We start from the raw sequence: 18,883 nt of genomic DNA, 5'->3' as shown, positions 1-18,883 counted from the left end.
ATTATAATCTCTTTGTATTAAAAATAAATAATATCATTATATACAATCACACTTATTAATATAAAATCGTATTAATGTAAAATCAAGGGATATATCAACATACGTTGGGTGTTTGCCCATCCAGGAGAATACTAGGCAGATTTCAGTCATTTCAGAATTATTTGCCCTTTTTTTTTTTCCTTTTTTTTAATTTGCCCGGCTAAAAGGTTTTATCAAGTTAGATTTAGTTCTCAACTTCTTACTCAAATCCTTAAGTGAGTGTCTTTCTTGCTGTTGGCCAGTCAATCAACTCTTGAAAAAAATAAATAAAAAATAAAAATATGTAAAAAATGGAGATGCCTTCCTTCTTTATCTTCTCACTTTCTTCTTCTTTTACACTGCTTTTTCAGTCTCTCTCTTCATACATAAGGCCCCATCTCCTCTCACTCTCTCTCTCTCTCTTAAACCACGGAGAAGAAGCATTTTCTCTCACTACATTTCCGGCATTCTTCTTCTGGGAAACCAGGGAGATCCAATAAAGAAGAGCCCAACCTTGAAAACCTGTGCAACCTGAAGTAACCCATCAAAGTCCTTCCTTTCTCTCTCTAGGAACCAGTCTACTACCTCTCCTTCTTTTACTCTCACTGAGGAGCTCATCTGTTGCTGACACTCACCAAAACCTGGCATTTTTAGTGGAGTTCTCTCTCTAAGACACCACCCAAAAATTGCTAAATCATCCTATCAAATCTCCTCTTTTTAGTCCCATTTAGAAGCTATCTTCCCAAAAAAGAAAAGTCCACCATTATCGGCCTTTTTAGTAAGAGAATCAGTGAGATCCACACTGTGAGGAAACTCCCCTGTTTTATCCTGAAAACCTCTATAAAACGACAAAGTGCTCCACCCAATTAAAACCCATCATCTAAAACAATCAGATTTGCTAAAAGCCACTTCAAATTGACCCCATAAACTGCAAGTTCTATCAATTTCTCTGAGAGAAACAGTGGTGGGAGAGAGAAAGCTTAGAGAGAGATTGAGCTTTAAAGAGGAAGAGAAAGATGAGCATGTATGGTAGAGACCCATGGGGGGGTCCATTGGAGATCAATGCAGACTCTGCAACAGACGATGATAGGAGTCGAAATTTACAGGAATTTGATCGAGCTGCTCTTTCACGACAACTCGATGAGACCCAACAAAGCTGGCTCTTGGGGCCGGGAGAACAAAAGAAGAAGAAGTATGTCGACCTTGGTTGCATAATCGTGAGCAGGAAGTTGTTCAAATGGACAGTTGGGTCCATTCTGGTTTGTGGGCTTCTTGCTGGTTTGATAACTCTCATTGTGAAGACAGTTCCTAGACATCACCATGCGAAGCCACCTCCTGATAATTATACTCAGGCTCTTCATAAGGCTCTCATGTTCTTCAATGCGCAGAGATGTGAGTGATTTGAAAAAAAAGAATTTCCTTTTCCTTTGTTTCCTGTGATTTGTTTTTGTCTTTTGGTGTTTTTAATATTGGGTTGGTTGGATGTTTTGGTGAATTGCTTGGATGAGACATCCTTTTCTTCTTGTGTTCTTTTGTTGCAGTGGGATGAGTAACTGAGGAAAAAAAATTCATTTTCCTCCAGTGATTTCATTTCTTTCTTGGGATTTCAGATTTTCTTGCATTGCATGTATGAAAAAAAAAAAAAATCCTTTTTTGTCCTGTGATTTTTTCCATGCAGTGATGTGAGTGTTTGGAAAAATTATTTACCTCTGTCATTTTTTTTTTGTTTTGGACGATTTTTATCTGGTGTTCCTCTGTCTTTTGAAATCTGTTCTTTGAAAAAAAAAAAGAACGATTTTTTTGTATGATTGGTTTCATCAATATAGATGTGAGGGAGAAAAAAATGTAGGCTTTGTTTTAGCATTTTATTTTTTTGGATTAAATTTTGTTAATTTAAGATACTTTATTTGGCTCTCTTTTGCTCCTTTCCCGGATCAATTGGTGTGTGAGGAGGAAAATGAGGCAGTTTTTTTAAACTTTTTTTCCTGTGAACATACGTCCGTTTATGTAACTGAAAACCTTAAATTTGTGATATTTTTTTTTGAATCTAAATTTGTGAGTTTTTTTGTTTTCTTCAGTTTCTTTATTTTTGTTTTTTTGGATTTTTTTTCAGTGCCTTGAAAACTTGTTTTGAACCCTCTTCAGATATGAGAAAGTAAATCCTGTACAAATTATAATGTTTCCCCTTAACTTTCTTTATCTTTTCAGGGTAAGTTTTTCTTCGATTTTTTGTATTTGAAGTTACTTCAGTTTCTGAGAAAATTCTACAGATCCTCTCTTTGCAATTAAAACTTTAGCCTTTAGATCCCCATGAGATCACCCGTAATAATTTGGGTTTCTCTTCTCAGTAAAAATATTAGAAGGCATTTATTTTTTCATTGAAATTTTTTATTTCTGGGTTTATGATTTTGTTGGCAGATCTGCCAACAAAAACTTAATCCCCAACGTCTCTCTCTCTTCATCTCTCTGGTTTTATTGCTCTCTTTCTCTGTATGTGACTTGTGCGGGTATTATTGTTCACTTTTTGTCTTGGCTTTGATCTGCGTGTATCATTGTTCACTCATTGTCTTGGCTTGATCTGGTTTTATTGGTATCTCTCCTCTTTTTTTGCACGAATTTTCACCCGGTTTTATTTCCTGGGGTTTAAAATTTTTAAACAATTGGTTTTGATGGGTGTACATTGGTGTGTGTATGTGTGAGAGAGAGCGCACTAATGCATTCGGTGGTGCCAGGACAGACTGAAAATAAATAATTTGTTCTCCCTAACAACGATAAAAAAATTGTTTTTCTCTGAACTTGAAACTCACTCAATAGTTTTCGGGTCATCTTCTATTAAGATAAATAAATTTTACCATTTTAACTCCGCAAAAAATAATCCTTTTTTTCTTCTGTTTTCAGCTGGGCCTCTACCCAAGCATAATAATGTATCATGGAGAGGGAACTCAGGCATGAAAGATGGGCTCTCTGATCCTTCTGCAAGAAAAAATTTGGTGGGTGGTTTCTACGATGCTGGAGACGCAATCAAATTCAATTTTCCGGCTTCTTTTGCGATGACAATGTTGAGTTGGAGTGTAATAGAGTATAGTGCAAAGTATGAGGCCGCAGGTGAACTCAACCATGTTAAAGAAATCATCAAATGGGGAACCGACTACTTTCTCAAGACCTTTAACAACTCTGCTGACACCATCGACAACATTGCTGCTCAGGTACCTTTAATGTTCTTCCCAACCATGTTTCTTAATTCTTTTTGATAAGCAATGCTTTATTAATTCTTTTTAAAATTTGACTATCACTATTCGTTTGCACATATCTATGTATCTATGCATCAATTCTGCTGATTCCGTGATTTTGAACACATTTTATTTTTAACTGATGTCCTGTCGTTTTCGTGTCCAATATTAAAATGAATTTTGACGGCAAGTTATTCAATTCAATAAAATGAAAAAGACACTAAAAGGAGAAAGGTAATATTCATGCGGATGATATATAAGAAAACCTACATGAGATACATTCCCCAGCCATATGAATACTCACTCTTAAGTATGATTGGACTTAAATTCTATGTGGATATTTTTTCTGTTTTTCATAGAAATATTTTTCACTTGAAAATGGTGACCATAATTCATTTATGGCTTTGGCCTTTCAAGTATGCATCTTGATTTGGAATTTGCAAATTCTGTTATTTTGTATTCACATACATCAAGCTACATGTATATGCATATGCATGTTTACTGCTGTTTATTTGCCCTCATCTAAACACGCATATTTGCATTTGACCTGGGCATCTGCATAATCCAATTTATTCAATGCCTATAGGCGTCAAACGTATATTGGAAATCGAGTAATTTGGCTTATATTTCTACGTGAAGCATCAATTAAATATAATTGAAGACCTCATTGTAGTTAAGCAATCGATTCACTGATGCATTTATTGATGGGGCCAAATACAATATTGTTGATTTGAGAATCTAATCTCAAACCTGAGATTTGCTGCACGTGAACCCCACACTTCTCTGTATCTATTGATTTCTATTGGAGGAGGAAAGGAGGGAGAGAGTGAAGGGAAAAAATGACGACATTCTAAACTTTCTTTATTTGCTTGGCTTTCAGGTTGGATTGGGGGACACATCTAAAGGTGCCTCGAGCCCTAATGACCATTACTGTTGGATGAGACCAGAGGATATCGACTACCCCCGTCCTGTCACTGTGTGCCACAGTTGCTCTGACCTTGCTGCCGAAATGGCAGCTGCCTTGGCTGCAGCGTCCATTGTTTTTAAAGACAGCAAAACATACTCCCAAAAGCTTGTTCATGGAGCCAAGACCTTATTCAAATTTTCAAGGGACCAAAGGGGTCGTTATAGTGCAGGGGGAGTCGAGGCCTCGATATTTTATAACTCCACTAATTATTATGATGAGTATGTTTGGGGTGGGGCTTGGTTGTATTATGCAACTGGTAACTCATCTTATTTGCAACTGGCCACCACTCCTGGTATTGCTAAGCGTGCAGGTGCCTTTTGGGGGGGCCCTGATTACGGGGTTTTGAGTTGGGATAACAAGCTTGCCGGTGCTCAGGTATGTTGAATATTTTCGATTCACTCATCCAATGCATTTCTTTTTGAATATTTGAGGGTGTTTATATTGTTTAATTGTGGGGGGATAGGAAGGATTTTTTATTTGCTATGTTCAACTTCAATTTAACGATGGGATAGTGATGACCTTCATGAATACTGTTACTGTGATCATACGATCGTATTTAACTTTTCTATCACTCTGACCAAATATCGGTAAGCATGTGTTTCTAATGCAAAATTGAGGTTGTGTGAGACTCGCTGCTTTAAAACACTATATAAGTTTGGAGGAAGCAGCCAAGCAACTGTAGATTGTCACTGGGAAGGTCTGTTCTTTTGCTTTTTTAAAACTCAGTCTCAATCTGTCAATAAATGCCGTAATAGTCTCTATACTCTGTTTCTTTTCAATATTACAGTTAGTTATCATAAAAGAAAACTATAGATGAGCAAAGATGATTCAGCAGGGCAAGAGTCTTTTTCATTATGTCAAAAATTGATTACCTGAAAATTCAAATAGAAGACATGAAAAAGGAAACGTGCACACTTGGACAAAAACGGATATTGTATCCATACGCTTATGTATCTGCTTGTGTTTCTATAAACAAATGAACAGCTGGGCATATGCATCGACCAATTTCACATCCAACGGTGAATAATGATTGTAACTTGTATAAAAAATAAATGGCCTCATTGTATACATTTCCGTAACATGAAGCTGCCAAGAACTGTTTCTGTTTGATGATTTGAAACAATGGGCGACAATGACTGTGTTCTGTTTTATTTCCTGTTTTTATATTTTCTGGAGAGTACTATCTTGTTATTAATATCTGCTTATTAGATGTTGATATGATTTTTTTTTTATTTCTTTGACTGCAGGTTTTGTTAAGCAGGTTGAGACTCTTCCTCAGTCCTGGATACCCATTTGAAGAAATGCTCAAGACTTATCACAACCAGACTAACATTATAATGTGCTCGTACCTGCCTGTTTTTACCAGCTTCAATCGCACTAAAGGTTTTATACTCCTCCACCAAAGAAATCGACTTTATTGTTATTTATATTACTATCATCATCTTCTTTCTGATTATTACTATGACATTTTGAGTTCTGAATCGTGAAAAACCCCTGCAGGAGGACTTATACAGTTAAACCATGGAAGGCCTCAACCTCTTCAGTATGTTGTGAATGCGGCCTTCCTTGCTTCAATCTATGCTGATTATCTCGATGCTGCTGATACCCCTGGTTGGTATTGTGGCCCCACTTTCTTCTCCAAGGATGTTCTACGCAATTTTGCAAGAACCCAGGTACTCTCGCATAATGTTCTTTTCATTGGATAAGTTATTTTACTCATTGATTTCTGAGTAAGTTATCTATCATTTGATATATGACAAGATAAATCTCAGGGCAAATAAAAAAAAAAAAAAAATACTTTGGTTCAAATTGGTACGCTGACATAAAACTGAAACAGTTTGCAGCTGAGGGTTGAACCCCAAATGTTGGATCGTGGACTGTGATCTTGCAAAATTTAGCCAAACATAAGGCTTGGAGAAATGACCCCAAAAAAGGGACTTTTGTTCAAATGGGCCTGCTGCCTGTAAAACTGAAACAGTTTTCAGCTGACGGTTGCCCCCCCCCCCCACCCCTACCCACCAAATATGGGATCCTGGACTATGATCTTGCAAAATTTAGCCAAATTTGTAGTGATTTGGTTTGAATACAATGTTTGGAAAGCATTGCCCATAATTTTTCTTATAATAAAGAAAAGAACTCAAAAAAAGCATTTCATTGCTGGTGTAGGTACAACACTCCAATCCTAGGAGTGACCCATCTTAGTATTGTTGTTGTACATGCAAGCTTAATTTTGGGGTAAGCTAAATATTTTTGGGAGAATTTAAAACCTTCTTACGGAGTGAGTGTGGTCGCACATGTGCTTCCCCATGAGATCCAGTACTCTTCTTGCACATGCATACTTAACTTTACACTTTCAGAGAAAGAGAGATGCCTTTTGCTTGATGAATACTGAAACTTACTCATACTAATGTTTAACCACTTTCCATGTTGCAGATTGATTACATTCTAGGTAAGAACCCGCGAAAGATGAGCTATATTGTGGGTTTCGGAAACCACTATCCAAAACACGTGCACCATAGAGCAGCTTCAATCCCTAAGAACAAGATCAAGTACTCTTGCAAGGGTGGGTGGAAATGGAGGGACACACCCAAGCCTAGCCCAAATACACTTGTGGGGGCAATGGTGGCAGGACCCGACAAGCATGATGGTTTCAAAGATGTAAGAGGAAACTACAATTACACCGAGCCCACTCTCGCTGGCAATGCTGCTTTAGTGGCTGCTTTGGTTGCTCTCTCCGGTGAGTCACATTCCATCGACAAGAATACCATCTTCTCTGCGGTGCCACCCATGTTCCCTACTCCCCCACCACCTCCGACTCCTTGGAAACCTTGAGAGAGAGAGACAGAGAGAGATATAGAGGGAGAGAGAGCCACCACAATCCTTTGTAGGATAGCAGTATTTACTTGTTCTTAAGCTAGAAAAAGCGGGGCTAGAGAATGAAGAGAGATTACATGGGGTCTTTGATGTTGGGGATTTGCTTGTTCTTAATCTTTGTTGTGTTCATAGTTTGTAGGTATAATATTCTTGATTGTTTTTCACTCTCTATGTGCTCTGTGTGACATATAGAGTGATACTTTGTATTTGCTAATACTTTTTGACTACCCAAAGAGGGATGCTGATGATAAAAGAATCATGTAATTTGTGCCCGTCCTTTTGTGCATCTGGTTTCAATATTTGCCAACTCTTCTTAATTTATGGGACTTTCATTTGAGCAAGAATTCTATAAAGATCCAAAAAGGTTGCTTAAACTAGAAGATCTGGGAAAGGTTTCTATACTTCTCCTACAGCATAGAAGATCCATCCTTCTCCTACCATCGCTCTCCAATTTTGATCAAGAGAGTTACTCACCGTTCGGTTTTAGATTCGATGTTGCAAAGCATTTTAGTTTTAGTTTTTTTTTATATAAATTATATGAATATGAAATTTGGTACGAGCCATCTTTTCATTGGAGCACACCTATAAAAAATAATAAAAATAAATTTTCAATAAAATATAATAATTAAAATATCTATTGAAACTTTTATGGGTATTTTGGTCATTTTATTTTATTGAAAATATTTTTATTTATATTTTTCTCTAGTGAGAGTTTAATAGAGGATTGGACATTTAAAATTTGGTATCAAAATAGTTTATAGAAAAAAAAAATTAAAAAAAATAATAATTTAGAGACGTGACATTGTGATTGGGACAATCTTAGCCTTCCATTTATAATGGACAGTTGGATAAGTAGGGATAGCATAAAAAACTTGCCCTGAAGATATTAGACTTGATTTGATTTGATTTATAAGTCATTCCAAAGCAGAGCATTTGGAGTCTTTAATCACATTGATTCTTATGAGAAACTTGTGATCTTGTGCATTTTAGACCACATCAGAAACCACCCAAAACATGTTTTGTGGTTGTTTTAGTTTTGCCAGCAGTCACTTCTCGAGATGCACAAGTGCGCTATACATTGGGTAGAAAATCTACTAGGTAGTATTTGTTTGATCTAAAATTTTAGGATTCGATATAGAATCACTACAATGTTCTCAACTAAGAAAAATGGACATTCTAAGCATTTATATTTGACGGTTCACATACGGGTTGGTTTCCATTCGATCTTGAAACATCATATTTTTAGGCACTTAACATAATGCATGTGAATCCTGTTTTTATTTATTTATTTATTTTTATTTTAATGTTTGATTAAAAAGAGGATCTAGGCATCTCACTTTTGAGGGATATATGGGTGTTCTCAATAAAATGAGCATGGAAATTTGCTAAAGAATGCATCTAGAACTCCTTGCTCATTTTTGCCAGAGAAATTCATGTAGCTTGTGCTATGGTTTAGCACCCAAGAGCAAGAAAAAGTTTATACAAGGTGCCAATCTTATATTGTAGAAGTAAGGCATGCTTGAAAAATCTATCGAAAGGTTGTTCTGATATCAAAACCTTATAGTTGGTCATCTTGACCTCGAATGCATAGATATGGAAAAAATAAAAATAAAAATTTTAAGCCATAAAAATAAAAATTTTAAGCCTTAAAAATAAGGGTGCGGTTTGGATAGAGCCTAGGCTTTAAAATAGTGTCGAGAAATGTAGTTTCAATCCTGAAAATATTTGTGATAGCTTTAAAATATATTTTCATCTTTATTTATAAAATTTAAAGCTTCAAAAATAGTGTAGATCGATAGATCTATAAAAACTTGAAAATCATGAAAATTGACTGTCCAAAAATGCATTACAAAATACACTATTTTCAAAACTTGATATCCATTTTTTTCTCATTTCCATGCATCTTGATGTCGAGATGATCAATCTTAGGATATTTGGGCATCAAAACAACATCTTCTAGTGAAATTTTTGATGTAGGCTCAAATTTGATTGTTTAGAGCCTCTGCTCTATATAAACTTTGCCCTAAAAATAATGCATATTTTAAAAATTTTAAGTATTTATAGTTTCCCCTCAAAGTAGGGGAAGACCTAAAAAAGCATAAATGGAAGTAGAGAGAAGATTATGATTGAGGTGTAAGTTTGATTGAGGGTATAGTCATTGATAAAACGGAATGGTGGAACAAAATTCATTTATCAGACACAAAATAATTGGGATAAAAACCGGATGATGATGATAGGTGTACTCAAAACTATAAAACTTTTGGAGCTTTAAATGTTATAATTAAAAGTAAAACTAGAGTTTTAGGCCATTATAAGGGTTTGCGGCGATGAAGCTGCATCTTTTAGCAATATTTAGTGGTGTTGCATAAAGTGATTAATGAAACATTCAATCTTTGGTTGAAAAATCGATCGCTCAACCATGGTGAGAAATCAAGCGACTTGGTTAATGGGAACCTCACAAGTCATCCATTAAACTTTGATCATTGGGAACTTTACAAGTCATCCATTAAACTTTTATCATTGATAATCCATAAGGGTGCCTTTGGCAACTAGAAGCTGTGAAAGCTAAAATTTCTGCTTGGATATTTAAATATTTGCTTGTGATTGACTTATCTAAAGATCGGCTTCGAAATCCTATGTTTGATAAGCCTAGAAGTTTTTAAACATGTAGTATTTCATTTTCGAGAGCATATATGTGTATATGAATTTTAGATTGAGCTAAAATTTTGGTTATCAATACTTCTTAACGACACACAATAATAAAATATATTAAAAGTAAATAAAAAATATATAACCAATATGACGGCAAAATATAAAAGGTATTTTGATCATTTTATTTTTGTGAATAATTTTTTCATATTTTTTGATATTTCACTAAAAACATGTACTTTGTTAATAGAATCTAAGTCCATGAGGGAAGAAAGCCTTCAATAAAAGAAAGCTCTTTGCTAATTAGCAAATCCCTAAACAAGTACATTTGCTTATAGCATGTTAAAAGGCAGATAAATCTGCCGGATGTAAAAATAAAGGTAAGCTCTCCTTTTATGAATCTTTTGAATGGTTTTGTTAGGCTATTCTCATGAATATGCACTCCAGTTTTGGATACGTGACACCCTCATTCCACGATTTCTTGTTTAAGGGTATTTAATCAATTAATTAGGGATAAACTAGAAATCTTTGGTAGAAATGAAAGTGCTTTCGGTAGAAATGAAAGTATTTACTGTATATTGGGGAATGACATCATCCACATATATGTGACATCGTTCCCATTAGGTGTACCACCAATATAGGTCATTAATTATTTTCTTATAAATAAAATGGTATATCGTCTTATAAAAACATCTATTCTACCTCTCACTAATGGTAAAAAAAACGCTATTGTTTTTGCATTATAAAGCAGTGTAGAAAAAATAGAACCGGAAAAGTTAACCGGACATGGGCCCAGAAGTGGTTCAATCGGCTTAACCGGTGAATCGACCAGTTCAACCGTTTTAACTAGGCAAGTCTTGGGTGGTAAACAAAAGTGTTAAAAAAATAAAAAATCTAATAAAATAGAAAAATATATTTATAGAATGATTAAACAAAGCACATCTAAATGAAGTTGAAAATTAATGAAAGAAATGGATTTTAAAGAATCAATTTGTTTCGAGAAGTATTTTTGAATTTTTTTGAAAAAGATGAGAAAAATACAAAAATAAGTATTAATTGTAAAAACTATTTCCAATCTTTGCCATAATAATAAAAAACATTAAAAAAATGGAGAACAAACTAATAAAATAACTTCCCTTTCCAAAATCACACACCCAACAAAGGAGTAAAAAAGTCCCCTCACTCTCTAAAACGAATGATGATAAGTACCTTTTATTATAACAGACTGATGATAAAGTCTATATTTTTTTTAATGTTTCGTAGATGGCTTTTGAGCAAACCTTGGTGATTTTTAATGTTTCTTAGATGGCTTTTGAGCAAAACTTGGTGGGGCAATGTTTCTGTCTCAAGTAAAAGTAAAAGAGAGTTTAGAATAACATAAAATAATTAACAGCGAAAAGAAAAGCGTGAATGTCATGAACACTAGGATATTTAAACTTATTTTGTTCATTTGACCATCCAAGTTGTAATGTCTTTATGTTTGAGTGTTGTTTGTTTACCTTCGATCATAGGCGGTACAAAGGCCTCAAGCTTCATCCAGGCCTAGGAGGCATACCCCTAGGGTGAGGCTGAGGAGGCATAACCTTGCCTCGTGCCACATTTGACAATCCAAGTTCTAATGTATGTACTGTTCTAATGTCTTTCCTTTAATTATGTTTGAGTGTGTGTTGTTTATTTACCGTCGACGTCGACCATAGACGGTCCTATCCTTATGTTTGAGTTACCTCGCACCACATTTGGATTGACAATCCAAGTTCTAATCTCTGTCCTATTCTAATGTCTTTTCTTTAATTATGTTTGAGTGAGTGTTGTTTATTTACTGTCCACCATAGGCGGTCCTATCCTTATATTTGAGTGTTGTTTGTTTATGTTGATCATAGGCGGTTCACACGCTTGACGCCTCATCCGGGCCTCACTCAGGCCTTCCCCTGATGCCTCATCCAGGCCTCACTTAGGCCCTACCCTCGGCTGCCTGCCCGTTCAGAGCACCTGGACGCTAGGCCTACCCTCGGCTGCCTGCCCGTTCAGTTTAGAGTACCAGGACGCCTCGCCAAGCAATCCAGATAGCAGTGGCGCTTCGCCAGACCTACCCCTGGGGGCGTCCAGAGAGCTGACGCCTCAACAAATTAGTAGACCAGGCTCCTATCCTCGGTTGCCGTTCAGTCCAGAGTACCTGGACGCCTCGCCTAGGCATCCAGATAGCATAGCAGTGGAGTCTTGCCAGACACGACTTACTAAGGCATCCAGATAGCAGTGGAGTGGCGCCTTGTCAGACACGACTCACCAAGGCGTCCAGATAGCAGTGGCGCCTCGCCAGATCTGCCCTTGGGGCACCTCTGAACAGGACGACCTGCTAAGGCATCCAGGTAGCAGTGACGCATTGCCAAACCTGCCATTGGGGGCTCTGGCGCCAAGGGCGCCTCTAAACTGGACGACTTGCCAAGGCGTCCAGATAACAGTGGTGCCTTGCTAGAACTGCCCTGCCCCGGGGGCGCTGGCGTCCAGAGAGCCTGACGCCCCCAACAAATTAGGAATTATATTCATATTTCATATTTCATATTTCATATTTCAAGAGGTCAAAGGTAACACCGTCCGTATTCCAAGAGGTAATCAATATTTCAAGAACCAAAAGGTCATCAATATTCCAAGAGGTTAGCAATTAAAGAAATGATGCCTTGGACGCAAAAAATTAGGAATTGTTTTTCCATAGGTAATCAATGAATTATATTCCAAGAGGTCATCAATTAAAGAAATGCTGCCTTGTACGCAGTCCGTATTCCAAGAGGTCATCAATATTCCAAGAGGTCATCAATTAAAGAAATGCCAAGACAACCATAGTAATAAAAATCAAGAATAATATCACATTCCTAATAGCAACACTATCTCATAGAGTTAGTTGATCACGATCCCTCAACAAATTAGGAATTGTATTCCCATAGGTAATCAATTAAAGAAATGCCAAGAAAAATGATCATAGTATTCCCATAGGTAATCCATTAAAGAAATGCCAAGACAAATGACCATAGTGATAAAAACCAAGAGTAATATCACATTCCTAATAGCAGCGCTATCTCATAGAGTTGATGATCAAGAATAATCCTCTAAGCAAGCAGATTGTTTATGCATTTTTATATTCTTAGAATATTTTTTTGTTTACTTACTTTTATATATACCTCTTGATATATGTAATGTTGATTATAAATATGCTTTGCACATATTTATTTTTCACTTTAGATGAAATCTTACCTCATCATTTCTTTTGAGATGATTTGAAGGGAATTAATTAATATATCCCATCGATTCGATTCGATAGGAAAAATAATAGGGTGCTTCAATGGAAAATAAAAAAGTATTAGAAAAATGGAGTAAAATTGAAAAAACCCAAACTAAAATAAAATATAGGTGAGATTGTGGTTTGAAACCAAATATGAGGGAAGCATTGTACTAATTAAAAGAGATTGTGGTTTAAAACAGAAGATAAGGAACGCAGCGTACGAATTAATAGAGACAAATGACTTAAGAAGTAATTGTAGTTTAAAAGCAAATGATTTAAAAAAGGGATTGTGGATGAATATGAGGGAAATTGATTGTGGTTTAAAAAAGACTATGACGGAAGTGGATTGTGGTTTAAAAAAGAATATGAGGGACTTGGTCGATTCTCCATGTCCAATTTGTATTTCGTGGCTTGATCGATTTTCCATGACCAATCCGTATCTGGTGGGTTGGTTGATTTTCCATGACCAATCCGTATCTGGTTTTCAGTAATAAATATCATTGCTCATGTATAGCTCTAGACAAAAGCCCAAACATCCCTCTATTCGTATCAGGTGGCTTGGGCGATTTTTCATGACCAATCCGTATCTAGTTTCGTGTAATAGACATCCGTCTAGCTCTGGATAGAGGCCCAAACATCCTTCAATCTCTTACGAAAATTGATGTTCTTCCTGCTTCTCTATAGGGAGAGGGCGAGGGGAGAGGAGGTGGGGTGGGGAAGTGAGCGGGGTGGAGGTGGAATTAGGGGAGGGGGAGGGGAAGTGGGATAGAATGGAGCGGGGTGGGGTGGGGGTGGCCTAGGGGACGTGGGATGAGGAGTAAATTATCACCAATATACTTTAATTTTAGCCTATTTAGAAAAAACCCTCAACTTTCATAAACCTCGTACACGTTTTTTTTTATTATTAATTTTTTGTATTTTTTTACCCAAAAAACCTTCATGGTAACGGCAATTACGCTACTTTAATATTTATTTCTGCATAAACCTCGTCCACACCCTTATCTTCGACTGGTTTGTTTATCATCTATCAATGTTTTAAAAGGCAGACCGTCAAGTGTGGTTCTAAAAAGGCGGACCGCTAAGGACAGCTAAGTGTGCTCTAGAGGCGTGGTGCCTCAACCGATTATTAGAAATTGTATTCCAAGAGGTCATTAATTCATGTTATTAAGATATTTTTTGTTTTGTTTTTTTTGTTTTTTTTTATATATGCCTCTTAGTATATGTAACGTTGATTAGAAATATGTTTTGTACATGTTTATTTTTCAGTTTAGATAAAATCTTGTATCATTCTTTCTTTTAGGATAATTTGAAGAGAAATACTTAATATATCCCAGAAAAAAATATGGTTCGTGCATCTCAATGGATGTGGGTGTTAATGTAGATGTTTTTTTTTTATGGTTTATGTAGATGTTTTTTTTTTTTTTTGGATTCTTGAGGCATTATGAATAATATTAGTGATGTTATAACTTAAGGTTATGATGGGTTTCTGGGATGTTCACATGTATAATATGTTATATCTTGTGTACAACTGAAATGGACCCCTTGTGCATTTGGAATTTAGGTTAGACTGACAGTGTGGATCCATCTGAGGTACATGATATCTATGTGAGATATTGTATTGCATATGCAACCTTGTATTGTGTTTGGTACTATTATGTTTATCGGATACCTATGAGTTTAGTTCACACATGTTGTTTTATTGGTGCCGCGTTAGAGATATTGTATTGCAATGCAACCTTGTGTTGTGTTTGATACTATTATATTTACCGGATACCGATGAGTTTAGTTTGCATACACTATTTTACTAGTGTAGTATTTGTTTCATATTTACTGGAATCCCATGGGTATAAGTGCTTCGATTTATTGCGAATGGACATGGATGCCTTTTTAAGCTTGTGTGGAATTTTAAAGGAAGGCGGTCTTCTTTGTAATTCTCAGTATATGATGGTAGAAGAACAAATTGCCACATTCCTAAATACAATCATACACAATGAGCATAGTAGGTTGCACATATTCAATTTCAACATTATAAGGAGACTATTAGCTATTATTTTAATAAATCCTAAATACAATATTGTAATTGCTTCAAATTTTGTCGTCCTTATCTTAATAGATTCACATAACACAATAAAAAAGAATAAGAGATTCTTCCCATTTTTTAAGGTGAACATTATTTACATTATCTTAGATTTAATAAATTTTGATGGTATTGTTACACTTGCTTACCTAGGAATGAAATTTTCATGTTAAGATTATGTTGAAGCATTCAACGGGACCAACATTCCTGCTTGGGTGGTGGTTTGAGAAGGCAATAGTCCATGTAAGTCGGACAACAATTAGCTTCTGCACTTAGATCAATGTCGACCTCAATGGATAAGATGTTGGATTATTTGGTCATCTTCTAGACAAGATGCATGGAAGCTATGTCTGATATTTACAGAGACGAAGAAATTGATCCACTGTTTTATATCAAGGTTGTTGACTTGTTGGATTCTATGGAAGCCCGCATATTCATATTCATTGATCCGCAATACCATAAGCTGTGATTGCAGACCCATGTCCCTAAGCATTAGTTGCTTGTTTTGGTGTTTTGGGAATTTGGGAACTATGGATCTTAAATCCATATCATATTAGGGAAATGACTTATTTTCTTGTCATTGAAGTTGTTTATTGGACTTTTTTTTCTTGTCTTTGTAGTTGAGTATATAGATGAAAGTATTTTATTATCTTTCTGCATCTCATTGAAAGTATTTCAATGTTGTATTTACCCATCTCAATGTGGATGTTTATATAGATGGTTTTTTCTTCATCTATAGATGGTTTTATTTATTTATTTTTTATTTTTGTTGTTTGGTTCTTGAGGCATCATGGATAATATTAGTAATGCTATAACTTAATGTTTGATGGGTTTTTTGGATGTTCACATTATAATATGTCATATCTACATTCAGATGTGTATAACTAAAATGGACCTTTTGTGTATTTGGAATGTAAGTTAGACTGTCAATAGGGATCCATCTAAGGTATATGATATCTATGTGAGATATTATGTTGAATCATAACGACTTACTTTAATTTTCACTCTATCGTCTGGTAATATCCGTATAAAACTACGTTAGATCCTTCCTGAAACATAAACTAGAACCATGTCTTCATTATTTACGGGAACTTGGAACATGCCATTGGGAAGTGATTCAATTGCCTTGTGTTGTGTTTGGTATTATTATAGTTATCTGATACCGAGGAGTCTAGTTCACATATGTTATTTTATTGGTGCTGTATTTTTTTCATATTTATTAGAATCCCATGATAATACTTGCATCAATTTATTGTAAATGGACATGGATGCCTTTTTAAGTTTGTGTGGAATTTTAAAAGAATGTGGTATTTTTTGTAACTCTTAGTGTATAATTGTAGAAGAACAAGTTGCCACATTCCTAAATATAATCGCACACAATGAGACTAATAGAGTGGCACATTTAATTTCAGTATATTGGGTAAACTATTAGGTATTACTTCAATAAGCCTAAATGTAATATTGCAATTGGCTTCGTATTTTGTCGTCCTCATCTCAACAGAAACACGTAACATAAATTAGAAATAATAGGAGATTCATCCCATTTTTCAAGGTAGACATTGTATATTTTATCTTAGATTTAACAAACTATGATGGAATTGTTACAGCTGTTTACTTGAGAATTGTCATGTTAATAGTGTGTTGGAGCATTCAATGGGCCATGCTAGGGGAGGGGATGGTTCGAAGAGGCAAGAGGCAGTCATTAGGACAACAATTAACTTCTGCACTTGGATCACTGTCGACCTCAATGTATAAGATGTTGGATCATTCGGCCATCTTCTAGATATGATGCATGGAAGTTGCGTCTGATATTTACGGAATTGAAAATATTGATCCACAATTTTATATCAAGGTTACTGACTTGTTGGATCCTATGAAGCCCTGCGTATTCTCATCCATTGATTCACAATACCATAAGCTATGGTAGACCTTCGTCCTTCAGGATTAGTTCCATGTAGGTTTCTTGTTTTGAATTTTTGAGATTATGGATCTTAAATCCCTATCATATTATAGATATGACTTCTTTTCTTGTCTCTGTAATTGTTTATTGGACTTTTTTTCTTGTCTTTGTAGTTAATTACGTAGATAAAAGTTGTTTATTGTCTTTCTACATTTCAATGAAAGTACTTTTTTATTATCTTTGTGCATCTCAATGGATATGGATGTTTAGGTGGATGATAGTATTGTTTTTGTTATCTCCATGGATGTTCATGTGAATGATATTTGATGTGGATATTTGTGTGGATATTTTTGCGGATGTTTATGCAGATGAATGTTCTTCAATATTGTCTTTGTGCATCTCAATAGATGTGGCTGTTTATGTAGCTAGTTTTTTTATCATTTATGCGGATGGTTTTTATTTATTTATTTATGGTTTGGTTCTTGAGGCATCATGGATATTATTGATGATGTTATATGATATCCATGTGAGATATTATGTTGCATATGTTTCTGCCTTGTGTTGTGTTTGGTACTACTATATTTACCTGATACTGAGAAGTCTAGTTCACACATGTTATTTTACTAGTGATTTATTTGTTTCATATTTATTATAATTCAATAATAATAATTGCATCAATTTATTGTGAATGGACATGGATGGCTTTCTAAGCTCATGCGGAATTTTAAAAGAATGTGGTCTTCTTCATAATTCTCTGTATATGATGGTAGGAGAACAAGTTGCCACATTCCTAAATACAATTGTACACAATGAGCATAATAAAGTGACAAATTCAATTTTAGTATTTTGGGCAAACTATTAGCTATTACTTCAATAAGGTCCTAAATGCAATATTACAATAAGCTCTGCATTTTGTCATCCCTATCTCAACAGAAACGCATAACACAGTCAGAAAGAATAAGAGATTCTTCCAATTTTTCAAGGTGAATATTGTATATATTATCTTAGATTTAATAAATTATGATGGTATTGTTATGTTAAGATTGTGTTAGCACATTCGACGGGCCAACATTCCTGCTAGGGGAGGGGGGTGATTCGACGAGGTAAGAAGCCGTATTATTAGCAATTGGCTTCTTCATTTAGATCATTGTCTACCTCAATGGATAGGATGTTGGATCATTTGGTCATCTTCTTGACACGATGCATAGAAGATGTGTCTGATATTTCTATAGTTGAAAGTATTAATCCACAATTCTATATCAATGTTGTTGACTTGTTGGATTTATGAAGGCTCACATATTTCTATTCATTGATCCACAATACCAGAAGCTATGGTTGCAGACCGTCTCTCAGGACTACTTCCAAGTAGGTTACTTATTCTGGATTTTTGAAAACTATGAAGTAGAGATGACTTCTTTTCTTATCTTTGCGGTTGTTTATTGGACTTCTTTTCTTATCTTTGTATTGGATTATGTAGATGAAAGTATTTTGTTATCTTTTTACATCTTAATAAAAGTACTTCTTTATTATCTTTGTGCATCTCAATGAAATTACTTATTATCTTTGTGCATCTCAATGTATATGGATGTTTATGTGGATGATAGTATTCATTTTTCTTGTCCCATGTATGTTTATGTAAATAATACTACATGCGAATATTTATGTGGATATTTATTAGGATGTTTATGTGGATGAATGTACTTCTATATTTTCTTTGTGCATCTCAATGGATTTGGGTGTTTATGTAGATGATATTTTTTTTTCATGGTTTATGGATGGCTTTTCTTTTTATGGTTTGGATTCTTGTGGCATCATGATGTTATAACTTGTTATGGTGCGTTTTTGGGATGTTCACATGTATGATATGTCATAACTTGTGTAGAACTGAAATGTA

General features: G+C 35.2%; 1 protein-coding gene across 1 annotated transcript; it reads left to right on the top strand.

Moving 5' to 3' along the window:
• Window positions 1-442: 442 nt before the first annotated feature.
• Window positions 443-7,361, top strand: LOC18448273 (endoglucanase 9). The gene is made up of 6 exons (XM_006858360.4): window positions 443-1,410; window positions 2,917-3,224; window positions 4,129-4,590; window positions 5,463-5,598; window positions 5,716-5,888; window positions 6,649-7,361. The coding sequence occupies exons 1-6, from the start codon at window positions 1,035-1,037 to the stop codon at window positions 7,045-7,047; spliced, it is 1,854 nt and encodes a 617-aa protein (XP_006858422.1). The 5' UTR covers window positions 443-1,034; the 3' UTR covers window positions 7,048-7,361.
• The last annotated feature ends 11,522 nt before the right edge of the window (window positions 7,362-18,883 follow it).

This window comes from Amborella trichopoda, chromosome 11, assembly GCF_054954075.1.
Source record: "Amborella trichopoda isolate Santa Cruz 75 chromosome 11, AtrichopodaSantaCruz75HAP2 v2.0, whole genome shotgun sequence".
Taxonomy (NCBI): domain Eukaryota; kingdom Viridiplantae; phylum Streptophyta; class Magnoliopsida; order Amborellales; family Amborellaceae; genus Amborella; species Amborella trichopoda.
Note: the sequence above shows the minus strand (reverse complement) of the source record. Positions and strands in the feature narration are given on the sequence as shown.